Consider the following 19,924-nt stretch of genomic DNA (forward strand, 5'->3'; position numbering starts at 1 on the left):
TTCAATTTTTGACACCATCGTTCAGAGAATAACTTCCAGTTGATTTCAGAAGTTCAGAGCTCAGTGGGGTTTCAGAAGTCACCAGTATCACCACAAAAAAGAATAAGTCTAAAAAAATATGGTTTCTATTTGGATTAAAACACTTATAATTCCTCTGGAGCATAAAGACCTCTGGGACTGTTCTGTTGGATAAACAGTGGATCAAAAATGTCTAGATTCCATCTTTTTGGCACATGCAAGAAAAGTATTTTGCAACAGCAGGTGATCATTTGGAATGTAAAATGGGGAGAAAGAGAGAGGAACAGAAATTCCAGATAGCTTCATCCAGCAGAGAAGTCAAACAGACAAGCAATGAATAAATATATATATATATATATATATATATATATATATATATATATATATATATATATATATATATATATATATATATATATATATATACATAAATAGTATCTACATTTAATAACTAAAATAAAAGCCTTTGAACCATTAACAAATGAAGTTATATACTTCAGATCGAAGTCAAAGCAAAATCTGCTGCTGAATATTTCCCAATTCATATTTACCCATTCACGATAAAAATACTTTAAATTTCTCTCAACTGCAATAGGTGGTACTTTCCTCTTAAAGCTCCATTCAAATCTCATTTAATATGCCAGTCGCATACATCCTTGCCGATATCTTCACAGGGAGGAGTTAATATCATCTTTGATGAACACGATAAATTAAAATCATTAGATTCATTTTGCCATCCAAACAAATATTTTTTTTAAATTGTGTTTTCACTTAGAGGATTTATTTTTAAATGAGTATCCATTACCACTGCCCATAAAATGAGCACAAGTTGTAACAAAGCATGAAATTTTCATTCCAGTTTTAAGGTCCTACTTTAAAAATTCAACATCCCAATATAGGTTAACTTTTCAATTATGTAGATATGATACTTAATCATTCAGACATTCATTAAATGCTGACGATACTTCATAAATGCATAGCTTGCAGGATATTGGCAAAGATTAAAATAGCTTATGTTAATGCAGATTAGATCTTTTAAATGCTTAATGGGACCAAAATATAATTTAAATGACAAAATAAATTAAAAAATATTCACTGATAAAATCGTACTTGAAAAAAGGTGTGAAACAATGTCAATTATGTACCTTCTTCCATTTACCTTTTAGCTGAGCTTTTATATTATGATGTTATTTATCTGTATCACATTTTCATTCTCTTTTTTTTCAAATAAGCTTTACAGAAAACTTATTTTATCTACAACTGAAATACACACTTTACTTAAGGGCAATGGTAATGATTTCTACATTTTCCCCGTATTATACCTATCACTGAACTTTCTTTCTTTATAGGCATCAAACATTAACAATTATTGAAATTTGTCTACTACCTTCATGATTGTCTTTAGTCAAACCATTATTTGTATCTGAAAAAATACTTGGGGTTTACAAAGCAAGTACTCCAATTAGGAAAAATCTAGGTGGCATAAAACTTCAATGTGTATAGCCTCAACAAATTCAGATGTTAATAAACTAACTTCTAGATTTATCCAGGGTCCAATCTCAAAACATCAGTAATGCTGAAATTCTACCTTTTCACAGTCATTCCTGAATGAAGCTCCTCATTTCCTCTGAAAAACAATATAAACCTGTAACTAACATAAAAATATGCCTGAATGAAATTATATGCATATTCAGGAAACTTGAATGGCAGGCCATAACTTTTGAGGTTGTGAAGTAACTAAACTTTAATGTAACATATCAAAAAGAAGAGTGATGAAAATTGATGGATGGACATTAGGTTTAACACCCCCATTAATATTTAACCTGAAAATATCCTTTAAATGTAATTGAGAACTAAATTCCTTTTTAAACTAGAAGCCAGTTTATACCAGCATCTACAGGTATAACTATGCACCTGAATATTTTTAAAAAGAAAATGAAAATGTTTAATTCCCATGACTATTTGAGGGAAATGAGATGGGACATATAATTTCATCTACGGAAATTATAAGCAGAGGCTTGAATTGATGCCTCCTCATCTACTCATTCCATTCGGTCAATGTGCACGTGATTATTCATATTAATAAAATTAATATCTGCTACACTGTCACAATACAAATGCCGAAGTTGAGTGGCATCTTGAGCAACATCAGCACACCACCAAAATAACAAAATGGCCCAAGAGGGAATTTAAAACCCGAATACTATTTATTTATGAGGGCATAAACTTTATCCAATGTGTTAAATGGATCTGAATGAATCACGCTCCTTTTCAAGGCATGGGAATTGTTATCCGCATTTTCCATGGAGGAATTAAAAATATGCTGTGACATTTGCAGGTTTAAGGGCTAAGTTTGTGACAATATGATTATAATCCATCAAAATTTTCAGTAGTTAATAGACAAAATGAATCCTTTTAGATTGTAGTTAGAGAAAACAAAGGTGATATTAAATCATACCCAAAATCAACAGCAAAACAGGTACATTGGTTGAAACATGTATATATACTTAAATAACATCAAGAAAACAGGAGCATTTTTTTATAGTTGTTAAAGGAACAACTATGCCTGATATACTCCATAAATTCTTTTCTTTCACAAAAGAATTGATCCTCAGTTTTGTGGAGAAATATTGTTACCCAGCTTTCGAATTCCATTAATCAACTCAGCCACCATTTAACTGGTACGATTCAGTAGTCCTGTCTCTTGATCCAGCAGAGAATATTGACCCATGCAAATGCACATGTGCCTACATAAATGACTCTGGCAGCAGGAGGGACCCACAAGAAATTCAGAGCTTGAGCAGGAAGCCAAAATATACAGCTGGTCTGGAAAAGTAATAAAACTCATTCAAAAACAATTTTAAATATAAATACCAAATGACAAAGTTAAATGTAAAAGGAAAAAACCAGAATGTATTAATTATTTTGGTTTACCCCGTGATGGAAGTAAATTTCCGCTGAATGGAGGACATTCGCTCATAACTCTCTTGGTTTAGCCCGCCCTCTCTAACCATACAATCTGTGCAGTAATTCAGCTCTAATTTGCCCTCTTTAATTAACCAAACCAGTGAATCTCACTGCTTTCATATTTTTCTACTGCCTATGCATTGAAACCACATTCTTCACCATAAGTAGCATTTTAACTACCTTTTCACTTCATATTCTAACAAAACCTTCCAAAACTTCAGTCTTTCTACCAGTAAATGCCCAGCTTTCTCCAAAGCAACACTACGCAATAAACTCTCTTTTTCTGATTGAAAGGGCATAACTCAAGCAGACAGAGTGGATGGAGTATAAATGAGTGGGGAAGAATGGGAGGATGACAGAATAAAACTAGTGGGTTAGAATTTTTATTCCTGCCAATGTCCCTTCATGGGCAGCATTTAATAACTTCGACTGGTCTCTATCAATATCACTCATTGTACATATGCACATATGAATAGAATTAATTAACCCCTCAAGCATCTCCTCCAATCCATCATTTCCTCTCCCAAGGGATTGAAATCATCTGCCAAAGTACTTATACATATTTGGAGTATATATATGAGTAAAAATTAGAGGTATGTTGATAGCTATGCAATTGTAAAATACTGCATGAAGAGCTACATACTGTACATTATCAAAATTGCAAGTTAACATGAAACACATTGATTAGCTATAATGTAAGTGAAATCTAAAACATACTATTTAGTAAATATACACACAAACGTAAAGAAAGAAGAATATTGCCATCATCTCTAAATGGAGTAGAATGCAGAAGAAAAAACTAAGAAATATGTTCTAAATATAAAATAAAAGGTGGAGGTGTCAATGAATTAAAATAGTGGGGTCAGCGTACCTCAAATTCATCCATATCATGGCATTGGTCAATCCATTGTAATAAAGACATTTAACAACATCAATTACACACCTCAATAAAATGATTTGAACGATGTTTTAATGTTTCATTCAATATAAAAAGACAAATTCACGAATACCATGAAGAAGATGACACTGAAGGAATTTTTCAGTCATGTTATGTCATCCTTGTCATGCTCTCCTATTCCTTCTGCTTCTGATAAGTCTGCATCTATATATTTATTTTGTAATAATACAAAAACAGCCATATTTTTTTGGCCTTTACATTGGATTTTTACTAACAGTTTAACATTAAAGACAGTTAAAAACACCCTAGTAGACGGAAAATCTGCCAAAGTAGAAAAAAAAACCAGTTTATCTTTGGGCTGGCAGATGAGAACACTACCCCGCTGCCATTTGGGCTGGCTAAATCTTGATTCTAATACTAATTACATGGCTCTTTTGCAAATGATTGAACCTTTTTGGAATACTACGTGTAAAGTGAACTTTTTAATCATTCCCATCTAAAATTGGAAAGCATTTTATGTAATTACTTCAGAAATTGATAAAGTTATTGAATATGTGCAGCTTTTGTCAATCAAAGTGAATATGACAACATTACTTCAACTATCCATTTTTCTTAAGCTGTTTCACTGGGTAATTCTATCAAGAGTAATATGCTTAACTCAGATATGGTAGGCTAGTAGGTAGAAAGTTCAGCTAACAACTGGAGTCTCATATTCTAATCCCAGGTGATGCCCAACTCTTCCGATATCTGGGCAGGGAGATTTTCTGGTTCTATTTGTCAGAACTTTGTAGAAAGCTGTGGGAAAAGAAACTAGCCCTCCTACCATGGATTTCAAACACCATAGGGTTTGTTAGAGAGATACCCTCACCTATCATGACCAATCTTCAGGTAGACTACTATGGAATGGATATGTAAATACAATTAATTTTTCTAGCAAGTATATTTGAAAATATCCCACGCATCATTACAAGAGTGTGTGATGGGGTATGGCGGCAATAACAAACATAATTCTGTATAGTAGACAATTTAAACGATCAGCTTTTGAAAAATAAATGCAATATGCACACAAGTAGTGTTTCACGAGCAATTTGTAATAGAGCAACTGGTACTTCTTTTTTCAGAAATCGGTAAATCTGAAATTTCATAATTTTTAAGGGCATCAACTTTTTCACAAATACACTAACCAGGAGTTGAAAGATTTCTAAAAGATGTAATTCTAACGTCCTGTGACTTTCCATCAATAACAAGTATAAAGCATACAAATAAATTTTTAGCAGTACTGCAGGCAGATGAAAGAGGAACCATTGTACATTAAATCCTATATGTAATTTCAAAGAACAAGAGCAATTGCAATGTGAGTTTTCAACTATAAACAACAAGCTTCTTCATTAATTGTACTATAAAGCTAATTTATTTCATCCAAAATCCATTGTTAAGTGGGGACCTACTGCATTTTGAGGAATATTTGATGGCATTAAGGCTGATTCTACCACAATGACACACACTTCATTCTACATGTATTGGATGACCTCAAGTTCCCTTACAAACATAAACACCTGTGCTTTCAACATGCAATTGAAAGTTCTTCCAAAAATTAAACCAAAAAGGCCAATTAATAAAGCATGTCCCCAGACCTGTCTCAGAAATTAGGCTTCAAGATAGATATCAACAATAAAAGCCCATTTCAAAAAGCATGATATTTGTCTTCAGAGATAAAATAGAATGACAGAAATTCTTTCTAATTTTTGACTTCATGCTTATTTTAGATATATTTGAATTATTTACGAGTCTGTTGGGACATTTTCCAGATGCTACACAAAATTCCATGACATTTCCAGGTCAGCAGACATAATAGCTATCAAAGGATATAAAGCATGCATGCCACATGCAGACTTTCCTACCGAGTTTTATAGTTTCACAGGTTCATTCGGGCACATTTCTGCTTTCATATCATAAACAAAACTGAAATCTAGAAATACTACTGGCTCATTTTCACAATTATTAACACATTGGTATCCCTTCTGAAGGAACTAGAGTAAATGCCACTATACTGGTTCACATACTCCATCACTTAATCGTGTATGTAGTGAACTGACACACCAGGATATGATGATAGGTTTAAGTCTGACAAATTTTAAAATTTATTCTATCCATGTTCAAAGTATTTTATTGGAGTATGTACTTATGAACTTGAGCCATAATTTCCAGACATCACACTTGAAATTTTCAACATAACAAATTATCAACATTCGGCATGAAAATCAATGACACTAGATGTAAAGTCTCCAATTTCATTAACTGGGTGTGATGACACTACTTCTTTCACTACTACAATTGTTCAAGTCCACTGCAATTTGTATGCAATTGCATTTTTTCTTTTTCAGTCAACTGCCACCTATCGGCCAAATTTTGCATAAAACAACTTAAAGCCATTGAATGCAAATATCATTCAAGTTCTCAACTTTCTCTCGGGTTTCTTTCTCAAAATATTTTCCTTTTAATCCTCCTTTAATTTCTTTCTTCGCTAAAGGGTATATAATCTCTGACCAAATTGTATAATACAAAGAAAACTAATCCCTGATGCAGGATAATAAAACAGGAAACTTTATCTTCAAAAATACCTAAACAATTTTCAAAAAAGGTGAACATGTATTTGAATGTGTCATGGAGAAAATATATGTAAAACCATTTTTGGGAAGGATTGATGATTTGGAAGATTCTTTTTTTTACTACTATACCCTTCAATTTGAATTGCTAGCACTCCAAAGAAATATCAACTCTTTAGTATGTATCTTTAAACTTCTCTGGTAGCATGGTATCTTCCTGTCATTTTACCTTTTCAATGGCATCTTCCAGAGGAGTTGTGATTGGACATGTGTTCAGAATTCTTCAAGATTTTTATGAAATCATTACTGAATCTTCTCAATAAACTGTCATAGTCAGTGTAATAGTTACATTCAAATATTAACCTCTAAATAACCTCAGCTGATTGTCAGTCCTTTATTTGTTTTCCCACTCCCCTATCTCTGTAGATTACTCCACTAACACTCATGAAGAATTGTCGCCAATTTTCAATGACCTCAACCTTTTTCCTTTCTTCCCTCTCTAAAACTCATTCCTCTCAACTTAAACTCATGAAAAATTTTATTTTAAAAACTTCCAAGTAAAATAACAAAGTGGAAATGTAGCCTCTGCTTGAGGAGGCATCCTCAAAACTTTTCTTCCATTTTATAGTGCAGACATTTTAAGCTATGACACTTTTGTTGCTTAACTTATTATTATCAATTTTCTGGAAGATTCCAATGGTTAGAGGAACTGACGGCAAGGATTAAAATGAGAAGCAATTGACACGGGATTGTTTCAGTTGAATTTCAATTGTTAAAGCATGAATTAGCACTTAAAAGAGCAAAGAATCAGTATTAATTTTGTTAAGTAGAATGAAGAAATTGGCAAATACTTTTCAGAAAAAAATTGTTTCGTGAAGTCATTATGAGCTGTCTCTTATTTCTCCAAATTTCCATGTCATATGATGGAAATTTTTTATTATTATTTCATTCTCATCCTTGGTTAACTTGAGGGTGGCCACTGGAAAATGTTAGATAGATAGATAGATAGATTTATTTGCCATAGAACAATACATAATTGTAAGAGCTTTGTTAAGATTCAATTACATTTATAGGTGCATTAACATATATACAAATTCATAGGAATAATAATGTACATAAAATATATGAGTATTGTAAAGGCTACATCATGCGAGGACTACAGGATGATAAGTTTGATATCCCACGCAGCTAAAGTGGTTCTCAGGATCATAAACAAAAGGATTGAGAGTAGGGCAAATGATTACTTAGGGGATGATCAGTTTGGGTTTAGGAAGGGGAGAGGTACGCATGATGCCATTGCTGTAATGAGATTATTAATCAAGAGGAATATAGAACACAACCAGGAGGTATTTGCCTATTTCATAGATTTTGAAAAAGCATTGGATTGAGTGAATTGGGAAAAACTAATGAGTATATTGCAGAAAATAGGAATAGATTGGAGAGAAAGGAGGCTAATCCGCAACCTGTACATGTCTCAGACTGCTCAGGTGCGAGTGGGGAATGGGGAGTCCGGTTGGACAGTGTTAGGAAGAGGTGTAAGGCAGGGTTGCCCATTATCACCGTTGCTGTTCAACCTGTATGCAGAGGAAATGATTGAGGAGTCATGGGAAGAACTGGAGGTAGGCATGAAATTGGGTGGGGAATTCGTAGAATCAGTTAAGTTTGCTGATGACCAAGCTTTAGTTTGTCAGTCAGTCAAAGGACTGCAAGCATTGCTGAGTGAATTGGAAATTCAGTGTGACAGGTATGGGATGAGAATCAATATTAATAAAACAAAGGTTATGCGATTTTCTAGAAAGAAAAAGGCTAAACTATACATTAAAATTGGAGGGCAAAAACTAGAGCAGTTAGAACAGTTTATGTATCTCGGAAGTGTTTTGGACCAACACGGTCAAAGTAGTAGGGACATAAGGAGAAGAATTGCGCTACACAAAGAGGCTTTCATGAGGAGGAGGGAGTTGATGACAGGGACGTTGAGTAAGGATATTAAGAAAAGACTCATAAAAACTTTGATATGGAGCGTAGCTATGTACGGCGCAGAAACGTGGTCATTGAAGCAGGAGGATAGACGTAGATTGGAGGCTTTTGAAATGTGGGTGTGGAGAAGAATGGGGAAGGTGAAATGGACAGAGAAGAAAACAAATGAGGAAGTACTTGGTATGGTGGGCGAGGACAGGGGTTTGTTGAGAGAAATCTTATGGAGGCAGGAAAAGTGGATGAAGGGGGTATTGACTGGCAGTGGGATGTTGAAGACTGTGATAGAGGGGAGAATGTTGGGTAAACGAGGAAAGGGAAGGAACAGGATAGGGATGTTGGACGGGATGAAGAAGGTACTCAGAGATGAAGAGGGACCTGATGTAGAGTAGGAGTATTTATTTAGGAGCTGTGTCCATCCAAAAACCTACCTTAACCGGTAGATTACCTAATGATAATAATATGAATATTAAAGATTTAAGAAAACAAAATTCCTTATATTGACTCTTTCTATGTACTCTCGGACGCTATAGAAAACATTATTTAAAAAGAAATTTTTCAACATTTTTATGAATTTATTTCCTTGGGGAGGATTCATTTTACTCTTCGGGAAGTCAATTAAAGAGCAGTCTTCCTGAAACTTCTGGGGTTTTTTGTCATGCTGCTACTCTGCAATGGTCATTATGAAGATTGTCCTTACCCCTGGTGTCGTACTTATGAACATCCTTATTTCTGACCAGCGAAGGGGTTTTGGTGCAGGCATAAAAAATCACATTATACACATAAATACAGGGAATGGTCATGATTTAGTGGCATTTGAAGTACTCCATATAGGATTTTCTTGCATTTAGTTTAAATATAATCCTTAATGCCCGTTTTTGAAGTGTGAGTATTTTATTGATGTTTCCATGTGCTGAGCTCCCCCAGCAGACAATGCCATATCGAGCTATCGATTCAAATTTACCATGGTATACAAGGATTAATATTTCTGTATTACAATAGTTGGCAAGATTTTTTAAAAGGAATAGGGCTGAACATAATTTTTCACTACATTTTTCCATTTGAAAAAATTAGTAAAAAATTATATTCAGCCCTATGTAGGTGGTAGTTATGTAGTTCAAAATTATGCTTTAAATCCATTGCAGAAAATTGCATTGCTTCTAGGAGAAATGATCGATGGTTGCATAGAAGTTATAAACATTGTGAGAGGTATACTTTACACTTTCAGGCTTCACTTCGTGGAATTGTTTGATTTCCATATTACACATACAGTGAAATAAAGTCTGTGGAAAATTAAAGAGGCATTGGAAGAAATGAAAGTCGGTGCACCATTCATAAAACCAGTTTGGTTTGCAGATGAATAAGCCATTGCCAGTCAGCCAATGGGTTGCATATATTGCTGAGGGTATTGGAAAGCATGTTAAATAGGTATGGAATGATAATAAATGTACACAAAACAAAGGGGTTGCAGTTTTAATGAAAGAGAAAAGCTAAGTTAAATATTAAATTAGGAGTCCAGGAAATAGAGCAGGTGGAACAGTTTACCTACAGGTATCTCAGAAGTGTTTCGAACCAAAATAGTCATAGTAGTATGGGCATAAGGAGGATTGCATTTGGCAAGGAAGCTTTCACTAGGAGGGCATTGATGACAGGAATGTTGAGCATGTTAAGAAAAGGCTCGTTAAATCTTTGATATGGAGTGTGATTTTTTATGGTGAGGAAACATGGTAATTGAAGTCAGTTGACAGGCATAGATTGGAGGCTTTTGAAATGCAGGTGTGGAGAGGGATGGAAAAACTGAAATGGACAGAAAGGAAAACAAACGAGGAAAGACCAAGAATCATTATGGAGGAGAGGGGATTAATGGGAGAAATCCAAAGGAGGCAAGATGGATAAGAAGGATACAGAGCATTTTGACTGGCGTTGGTATGTTGAATACTGCGGTAGAGGGGAAAATGGCAGGCAAGCAAGGAGTAGGCAAAGAATAGGCATATTGGACATAATGAAAGGAGACAACAATTACGAAGAAATCAAGAAGTGTTTATTGTAGTATCTGATGTGAGGTTGTTTTTCCAGTACAGGCAGGAAAATATTACTGTATCTTCACATAGGTTATGTCCAAAATGCTACATTAACCAGTAGAATACCAATAATAATAATAATATATAAGGAATTACAAAGCTATGGCTAACCTTAAAAGTGGGTAGAAGCTTATTCCTGCACTCTTCAAACAAATCAGTTTTTCTCTCCATCACACTCATGCCTGTAAAGAAGGACACCAAAGTTTTAAAGTACCACACCCTCTAAAACAATATTAAATATACATTTATGCAAAAAATACCTGAATACAAAGGAATAAGCGAATTGAGGTTAACCTTTTAAACAATGTGACTAAAACATAACACAATAATCCTCTTCATCCTGGAACTGTGCCACTGAAAAATTGTCTTTGTAGTGCAGAAGAAAAAGAGTAGCTCATTTATAAAGCACGGAGAACTTAACTACTGCATAACCCAATAACATTTCAATAAGAAAGAGTACCCATTCCAGTTTTTAATTCAAAAATTCACATAAGGAATTAACCAAAATGTCTTTGCTGCAGTAGGTATTATATACACAAAATAGAAACATTCAGTAAAGATGAAGTTACAGCAAATATTTGTTGCAATAGGACAGATTGGAGCAAGGTAAAAATGATTGAACAAATAAAAGTTATAAAGTAGAATGAAGTGAATTAAGCAATAAATGTAAGTGGATGTTTTCTTTTAAGATATGATCCGTCAATTATCAAGCTAGTAATGCAAAAATTTCCGTGTGTAAAAATCATTTGCCTTGACTGGGATATAAACCCGGATGTCCAGCCGAGTGCTTTAGCCAGTTAAGCTATTGAGGCATCCTCTTACACTCCAAAAATTTGGGGGCTTTGAAGGAACAAGATGTTAAGACGAAATACTGCACATACTATGTCACAGGCATTCCTAGCCGTGCACAAAGCACTACAGCCCCCGATGTTAAGGCCAACTTTAAACACAATGGTGTTTTACCTTTGACAAATTCCAAGAAATTGCAAGAGACGCCGCAACAGTAACTTTTAACCGAGTCATCCATTAAGTGTGCATTACAATGCAACAATTTCAGAGGATAAAAATCATTTGCACGTTTGTTTTTTACACTCAGATATTGTTGCATTGCAATGCACACTTAGTGGATGACTCCGTTAAAAGTTACAGTGCCAGCATCTCCCACAGTTTCTTGAAATTCAAAGAAGTAAACGAGAGCAATATAAATGAGATGGAGAGAAGGGCATTGGCACAAATTATGAGAACAACCCAAACAGTACAAAGGAGTAACTATAATTTCAGCTATATAAAAAATTCTGGAGTATTTTAGGGACAAAGAGATAATTCTTGTAATGTAATGTGATTGAATAGGAAAATCATAATGTGAGAGGGGAAAGAAAAGAAGAATTCTGAATGTACTCTTTTGGTTTGTTATATGCATGCCTGTTTACACTATTCCAATATAAACGTATGGAGGGGTCTGAGAACTTTGAAGTTATTTGGTGGCACTGTTGTGAGAATGTACCACTTACTTCAATAACAGAACCTTCCATTTTTAAAATTCGCCAAGAATTTTTTTATTTCAATTACAAATATTCAGCACCTTGAATAAATATATTGTTCTCCCTTGAGGATTCAAAAAAGGTTTGACACATCTTGCATAGGTAAATAGGTGATCTTAATGTAGGGTCAAACCAATCAGGGCAGAGTAGAGAAAAACCACTATGCATCAATTACAGTTTATAATGAGCCTAAAGCTTCCATTGAGATAAATTACTTACTGACATAGAACACCACAAGCAATGGAGGAGTGAGTACAAACTGGTCCAACAAAAGTTTCTTGACCACAGTTCTGGCTGCAGTTCCAACATAGCGTCCATCTAACCACTTGTACCTAAACATTTTACAAATAGTCCCTTCATTAGTTAAGCTTACAGGAAAAATAATTCTCAACTTGATCAATCAGGATGTTTCATGTAATATTATGTGGTGAACAAATGAAATACATGTTGTGAGGACTTGCAAAATTTTCTATATATAAAATTCACTGATTTCATCCTAATGGCAGATGTGACTGGAGATGGAGATTTTTTTCCAAAGCATAGACAAATGCATCACACTAAGAAAGCAGCTGATTCAAAGCTTGATCAATCAAAATAGAAAAAACATGCATCAGATTCATTCTTTCAATAGCCTAAACATATCAACAATTATTAATCATTATATCTTCAAAGAGGCATCAAATGCAACTGTTATTTCTACTCATATTTATTAGGCTCATAAATTGTGAAAAAATATCTGCTTATTGATCTTTATTTGTATTATAAGAATGAAATTACTCAGAGTAGATATTTATTTTATTTTTAGAAGTTAGGGATGGAGCATAAAAAAGATACATTTTTATAATGGGACATGATCCCTGGCACTATTTGAAATTACGCATTTCATATTGTAATAACCAGAAAATTATCAATCTGAGCCAGTCCGACAAAATGGCACATATCCCATTAGAATTCTTAAATTCAACCATATTCTCCTTAATTCAACAATTCATTTAATGACTATTGCAATTACACATCATGTTACATTTTGGGTTTCTGTGTATTTATCATAAACACATATAAGATGTAAACAAATCAATAAATAAATCACACTCATCCTTGTTAAATTACTGGATTTACAGCAGATACTCCTTTTCAATTTTCTTAACCCTGCATTAAATACCAAAATATATCTCACACTTAGTGAATTAAAACATCTCCAATGAGTTGAAATTCACATTCAACAGTTCCATGCTGTATCACACAATTTTTAAGCCATACTATATTCTCGTCCCCATCCACATTCAAGCAATTGATTATCCATTGCAATGCTATCACATTCAGTTACTTCAAAAAATAAATCATAGGATGTCAATGCATAACATAATTTCAAAGCAGAAAGCTCACCATGCCCACAGCACAATGACCAAAATAAATTTTTTCTAAATATATTGAGTAAAGAGGGTATAATGATTTGTCTTGGCAGACTCGATCACCATACATGAACTGTGATGCTAGATTCATTCAGCAACATAGCTAACACATGAAACACAACTGATAATCCAGCCCTGAGTTGAATTCAAACTTAAAACCTTCGTTTTTATAAGTTATTTGGCTCGTAATTGTCACAGTGAATCTCATAAAGATATGAAGATAAAGTCCTGAGGGCAATCAATGCACGATTAGCAAAATGCTAGGAGAGGATATAATTTAGGCTACAATTGATCTGAGGAAAACATTTCTAAAATCAATTTTTTATGTCTACTTCCCACAGTAACTACTTAATGTAATACCAAAGAAGACTCCTGCACTCTGATTAGTTAACATTATAGACCATGATATTTATTATGAAATGTATTTTTTTGTAAGGAATAATGTTGAAGCCACTTTTTCTTAGCCCATGGTTTTTATGTTTGCCCCATATTGAACTGGTGGCTACGCCGTGAACATTACATCACAGCCACAGCCTTCATAGTAAACACTCCATAAAATAAACCCTCCTCTCAGGCATTTTAGGTGGGCTGAATATTTTTACTTACATACACTAAGATTCTTACACCTCAACTATTTGAAAATTCATAACATATCTGTGACTGATACGAATTTCCTGGTAGTAGTCCTGATAGTAGACCTTAGCTGTCGGTCGCCTCCCCTCAAAACTACTACTACTACTACGAATTTCCTAGCATGGTAGCTTAAGTAGTGAATGCTTAGTGACTCCTAGCATCAAAGGGCTAATAACCAACTACACCCAAGATGCATACTTTGCCAAGGGTAAGAACTTTAAGCAAAACAAGGGTATCACGGAGAAAAAAAAAGTTTTTATTTAAATATTAGACACATTTCAGGTTTATAACACCTCTGAAGAGGCACACAACCAATTTCAGATTAGGCAAGCTCTTTAACAATATACTTCTTATTTCGATTCTACATTACTGCCATATTAGTTTAAATGCCTGATGTATTTAGCATGCAATTTACACTTCATGCAATCAGGAGTAACAAACAATTACATTATTGAATTTGTCTTTTGTGTGAAAATTTGCAATTCACTGAAATTGAAACAAGAAGTAATACTGTATTTTAAATATTATCTTATTTATTATTTTATTTAAAATATTAATCAATCGAATGCAACTAGCATTGTTCTAGACGTTAAACATATAATCGTTTCACTTACCACAAAAGCGTTCAACATGTACTTTGACATCAAGACTAATACCCATGCCACATTCCAGGACATGAACTTCTAAGAAAGCCTCACAATTAAATATCAATCAACAATTATCCAAGCTCTGGCATTCCTATGACAATATGCACATATACAACCGCAGTGAACTAATTTCTCACCAGTAGTAGTAAACCTGAGGGAAGAATCCCAACCCAAGGACTCCATAATGGGTGATTACTCTTGCATCATAAGGGGCAGGCTTTCCATTGTTCTGTGAGTGACAGAAAGCAGAAGAGATTGGATCATTTCGCATCCAACCAAACCAAACATACAAGACAAGCAACTCTGCAAAGACATTCCTCATTCCAAAGCACAGAAAGTTTTCACTAGAATTTTCACGAAACACAAGGCCCACAAAGACTTTAAAAAATACAGAAAATATCTGATTATGATCATAGGGTGTTTTACTTAAATAAATTAGAAACAAAATAAAACAAAGTAAATACCATGCGTATAAAATATTGGGATAAATAAAAGTTCCAATCAGTGCATATCGTTTGAGGACATCAGTGTCATAAGGCTGAGGTTTATCTTTCACCTGGAAGAAAATAGTAACGTTCAAATGAAAAAAGAAAACTGCTTTCAGAAGCGAAAATGGTTACTAATTATATCAAGACCGCTCACTAGTATTTTTCTCGTCAAAGTTTGCTGCGAGAATTCAGCACCAACGTATAACGTCCCGTAAACTAACGAGTTAACTATCACAGGGTGTTTACGGAATATCCTCTTGGCTGCGTTAATAGCTGCCATGGCAGCAACTACCTAGGTTTCTTTCTTTGTCACGCTGAAATGAATGTTACAATCGTTGAGACGAAGAAAACAAAGGCAACTTTAAGGACATCAGCAAATGAGATAAATCTGTCAAGTGATGAAATAGATAAGGCTGATACCACTCAACTTACAACGCGTCGACGGCATTTGGTCCCCTATCTCTTGATGGAAATGACCTCTGCAGCAACTCAAATCGGCTCAATTCCCTTGATTGTCCAGGCCTCGACGAATTCTTGACGCTCGTTCGCAGTCCGTTGTTTTTCCTGCCATTAATTCGAATTTCCTGATGCGAGGTGTTTATCCCCGATAAGTTATAGAAATGTAATTTTCCGTGAATATTTTTAGGTAAATAGCATATGAATCATTTGATGCATATTGTGGACCAACATTGGTTTCCAATAGATTTTTATCCCTGAAAGTCTAACATTGAGGGAGTATCATCATTGGTAGCATCAATGAAATAACTTGCCTACCGTAATTATAAGGTACCAAATTCCTTCTTGAGGTTTTAAAATGTGCAATATTTATGTACAATCCTTCCTATTTATACTTATATAGATGCTCTCCACGAAGAGAATTTTTTGTTTTTTTTTATTTGTAATTCTTCAGTGGTGTGGACTGGCCGTGGAGCGGGGTTGCTTACTGTGTACGTAGTTTCATCCTCACCCAGTAGATGGTGAAGACATGCGTGGACATGGAGGGGATGAGGAAGTTGTCTAGAGCTGTCAAACTCCCTCCGCAATCCAAGGTAGCACACAGGTGGCTTTCGAAGTGGTGTTTGGTTATTTGATAAGTGAGGACGCTACAAAGGAGAATGTGGACGGATCATCCCCACTGGGTTGATGTCTATCGGCAAGAGCCTATATATGTTCATCGGAAAGTTCATAATGTCACAGTGGCACATCCCTAAACGCCAATGCATTGGACCTTTAACGTTTGGAAGGCCAACAGTTAAAACTACCACACCGACTAATCTCAGCGTATCAAATATCTTCAGCGTATTTAATAGAAGTGTTAAAATACAACAATGAGAACCTTACGGGGCTACAATGAGTGTTTGCTTCAGCAGTTACTCGTCGCAATAGCGCTCAGAAAGAAGCTTCCGTGAACTATGAGAAATGGTTGTAAAAACAATGGTAATTATCTCTACGCACTCCAAATGAAGGAATTACGACAGCATCTTCACTTTATTTTCGGCCTCTGGGACGTCAACGGGAGCGGATTTGTGCCTGTCCGAACCATCGTGGAATCCGGAAATATTTACTTCCGGGGATCCAAAACGGTAACGACAGAATTACTCTTTTTTTCCTCAAAATTATTTATTTAATTAGCAAACCCATCAAGTTATGAGATGTGGACACACGTTACTGCTTCCACTGTTAGAATTGCAATTGGCGGAGGCATTCTATGTCCTTTTTGTGAATTTGAAATTGTCCATATTTTCATATTTACCACCCACGCTTGTTTTCTTGCTTATTTATATTTTCTGTCCTTTGCCTCTTAGCAGAATTTCTTTGTGGTACTCGACCAATCAAAGAATGACTCAACAATGAATGGGCTCCTTTTGGGATGAAGTTGAATCGCTATACAAGATTCTGGTGAAATATTAATGCTGACAGAGAGAAACTGTCATCGGACGATACAGCTCAAAAATCATGTGGTCGTCTTCATAACGTTGCGGGGGCATTCATAATATGTTGAACTTAGTTTACTCATTGTTAGTCTAAACGATCACCTCTTTTTGGACTGCACCTAACCCTGAAAAGCGTTACCGTGCGTGATGCAGAAGTAGTTAGATTGACAGCCAGGTAATTAGTGATTAATGATACTGGGCATCATTTATTTTCGAGTATTTTGGCTTTAATTTGAGAAAGGAGACCCTGATTGACATGAGCTGTAGTTTATCATGGGAAATATTTTCAGAAAAATGCATAGGTATTCAGAAATTTTAACTCTTTCGTGGTTTGACGGAACAGCGTGTACCTGTCATCACTAACCTCTTTGGTCGAATTCCATGCTTTTCTAACAGATATCCTGGGACGCCTTCGGACACAAATTCACTAAGCAGGAAACACAAATTTCAGTCTCTCACATTATGTGATATTCTATATCCACCATGTATTTAAAAAATTAATGAAGCTTCTTAGCCAATATGGGAACAAGTATGACATCGTCAAGTTCATTCACTGTCCATGACAAAAATATTCATGCAAATCTGAGAGCGTTTGTGAGCGATTTTCCTTTCAAAATTAAAATTAAACGAAATAAAATTGTGTATAAGCAGCATTTTCCGTTATGATTTAGCGTGGATTCATGGAAAATCAACCAATTTCACCGAAAGCAGTGGTAATGGAATGTGTTAGACGCAGAGCTCCAAAGTTTCAGCACATTGCAGCATACCTGTCGTTATCAGCCCTTAGGGTTCTCTATGTGAAAACGAGTAATCCTCTAATTTCGCCACCAACAGTAATTTACGTCCATTTGCATTCTAGGATCTTCTTCCCGCTTTGCTATTATTATTCATCTTCCGAACGTTAATGTGAGATTAAGGCTTTTTGACGATTTCACCTTTAATCTTTTGGCTCTGAAAATATAAGCCTAATCGACCTTTACTGGATGTTGGCGATATATTTTTCCAGCAACCTTAAAAAGTAATGCCGTAGATAATTTTTGAAAGACCTTTATTGATCCAGTTGCGAGTTGTCTTGTAAGCTTTTACGTCCAATAAGTGGTGTAAACTCGGCGAACTTGGGTGCTACGGCTCCCAAGCTCGCCGGAGAAGTAAGGTGAGGTTGGAGAGAGGGACATTATTACATTATTGTACACCGCTAGCGATAAAACAGAAAGAAAACCGCTGCTTCATACGCTTCGCGAGGTTAGAGATAATGCCATCAGCCAAAAGGGTGACGATCGGTGAGAAAGAATGGTTTAAACCAACTGCCACGAGAGATGTTTGTGTGTGCGTGTGCCATTGTGTACGATTGTGAATGTATATAGAGATTATAGAACGGTCAACATCGAATAAAATCTGGAATTTTCAACACAGTAAGTGTTTGACTCGGATGGAGTAACTTGTTACGAGTCTACAAAGTGGATGACTTTTTTGTGCATTAAGTTTTTACGCGTACGAACGACAGCGATCATCGGATGTGGTGATGAGGATTGGTTGAATGAACGTGAAACAGCCTTACATTTTCTAATCCATTGTTCAGAGGAAACATTTCAAGGAGAGATTATTTGCAGAAAAATGTTGGCGGCGGTAACAGCGGCGCACAAAAAAGGCGTCTGGTGTACCTGAAGCGACGGCCAAGGTCTAGAGAACCTGATGAAAAGGATAAGCTATTTTTTACGGAAGCTCATAGCTTTGAGGAAAACATTTTGATCAAAGGATAAGGCCACACTCCACTCTAAGTGATTGGAGATCACTTGATCCTCAAAATTTTCTAACTAAACCATTCCTTGGCGAATGGATTCAAGAGAAATTTTGTGATGGCTCAATTATCACCAAATAATTCGTTTTGGAGGCCATAAAAAATGACATTTTCTATCGATATTCTCCAGAGTTTTTCTGATCAACTAGCCTTCAAATCCATTTTCACTTAAACTATTCCAGCGATACGATACATTATTTAGTTACATTTTGAGTCTTAAGTTTAAAATACTTTATCATAATACTTGATCACTACATGAAAAATTAGTGGAAGTAATTCTATTTCGTTATAATGAACCAATTAAAGTAATTAGGTTCGCCAGGTTGATTGTACAGTCGAGCGATACGTTCTCCATGCGCCGAATGATGCAGGGTTGAATTCCGCTGAGAACGGATGTTGTACTTTCAGAGAAAGTATTTCCCGGAGAAAGTTACACAATGATTTCATCCATGACTATTGACACCTTGAAAGTTCAATTTGTATCGCCAATAATTATTTTCTTTTGGTAATTTAAGTTTTATTTCCGTAATTCCATTTTTTAAATCGAGGTTTATGTAGTCAAATTTGAGTTAATAGATTTAAAATTTCGAAAAAACAGTAATTACACTTAGTAAACCTTGTATAGCATGTATCTTTTCTTCTAGCTAAATAGAATGCCTAAAAGATTTTAGTATTTTCTTCCGGTAGTTTCAAATAACAGCCCTTTGAATTCGATGTTCAAGTATATAATGGAATTCTCTTTTGCCGATTTTTTCTGCGTCAATCAGACGTCAACCATGGCGTAGGTATGTATGTATTTACGAGTATAACTGCAACTATATGTATAAGAGCCCCCAGGTGACGTAGTAGCTTGGTGAGTATAGCGTCCAGCTTCGGGGTGCCTGCTGTAAATCTGAGTAGTGTATCTGGGAAACTCCAAGCTTTATC

At 35.1% G+C, this 19,924-nt stretch overlaps 1 protein-coding gene across 2 annotated transcripts; it reads right to left on the bottom strand.

Annotated features, from left to right (window-relative positions):
* Positions 1–1,076: 1,076 nt before the first annotated feature.
* On the bottom strand, positions 1,077–15,793 carry LOC139686024 (mpv17-like protein). 2 transcript variants are annotated; one of them, XM_071583123.1, is made up of 6 exons: positions 15,698–15,793; positions 15,420–15,579; positions 15,242–15,333; positions 12,305–12,417; positions 10,656–10,726; positions 1,077–2,844 (listed from the first exon to the last, which is right to left on the bottom strand). In XM_071583123.1, the coding sequence occupies exons 2-6, from the start codon at positions 15,543–15,545 to the stop codon at positions 2,707–2,709; spliced, it is 540 nt and encodes a 179-aa protein (XP_071439224.1). In that variant the 5' UTR covers positions 15,546–15,579; positions 15,698–15,793; the 3' UTR covers positions 1,077–2,706. The 2 variants fall into 2 exon arrangements, with proteins under 2 accessions (XP_071439224.1, XP_071439231.1); XM_071583130.1 differs by lacking the exon at positions 15,698–15,793 and adding an exon at positions 14,915–15,006 and having other exon boundaries at positions 15,420–15,430.
* Between the last annotated feature and the right edge of the window lie 4,131 nt (positions 15,794–19,924).

This window comes from Hetaerina americana, unplaced genomic scaffold (assembly GCF_022747635.1).
Source record: "Hetaerina americana unplaced genomic scaffold, ioHetAmer1.1.p SCAF_1, whole genome shotgun sequence".
NCBI classification, from domain to species: Eukaryota; Metazoa; Arthropoda; class Insecta; order Odonata; family Calopterygidae; genus Hetaerina; species Hetaerina americana.

Excerpts from the sequence above, each read along its gene's own strand:
- LOC139686024 (XM_071583123.1), bottom strand. The coding sequence starts at position 15,545 with ATGGCAGCTATTAACGCAGCCAAGAGGATATTCCGTAAACACCCTGTG. Across the intron at positions 15,334-15,419 it reads CTTTGACGAGAAAAATACTA|GTGAAAGATAAACCTCAGCC; the intron begins GTGAGCGGTCTT and ends ATTTTCTTCCAG. Across the intron at positions 12,418-15,241 it reads CCCAATATTTTATACGCATG|GTACAAGTGGTTAGATGGAC; the intron begins GTATTTACTTTG and ends TAAAATGTTTAG.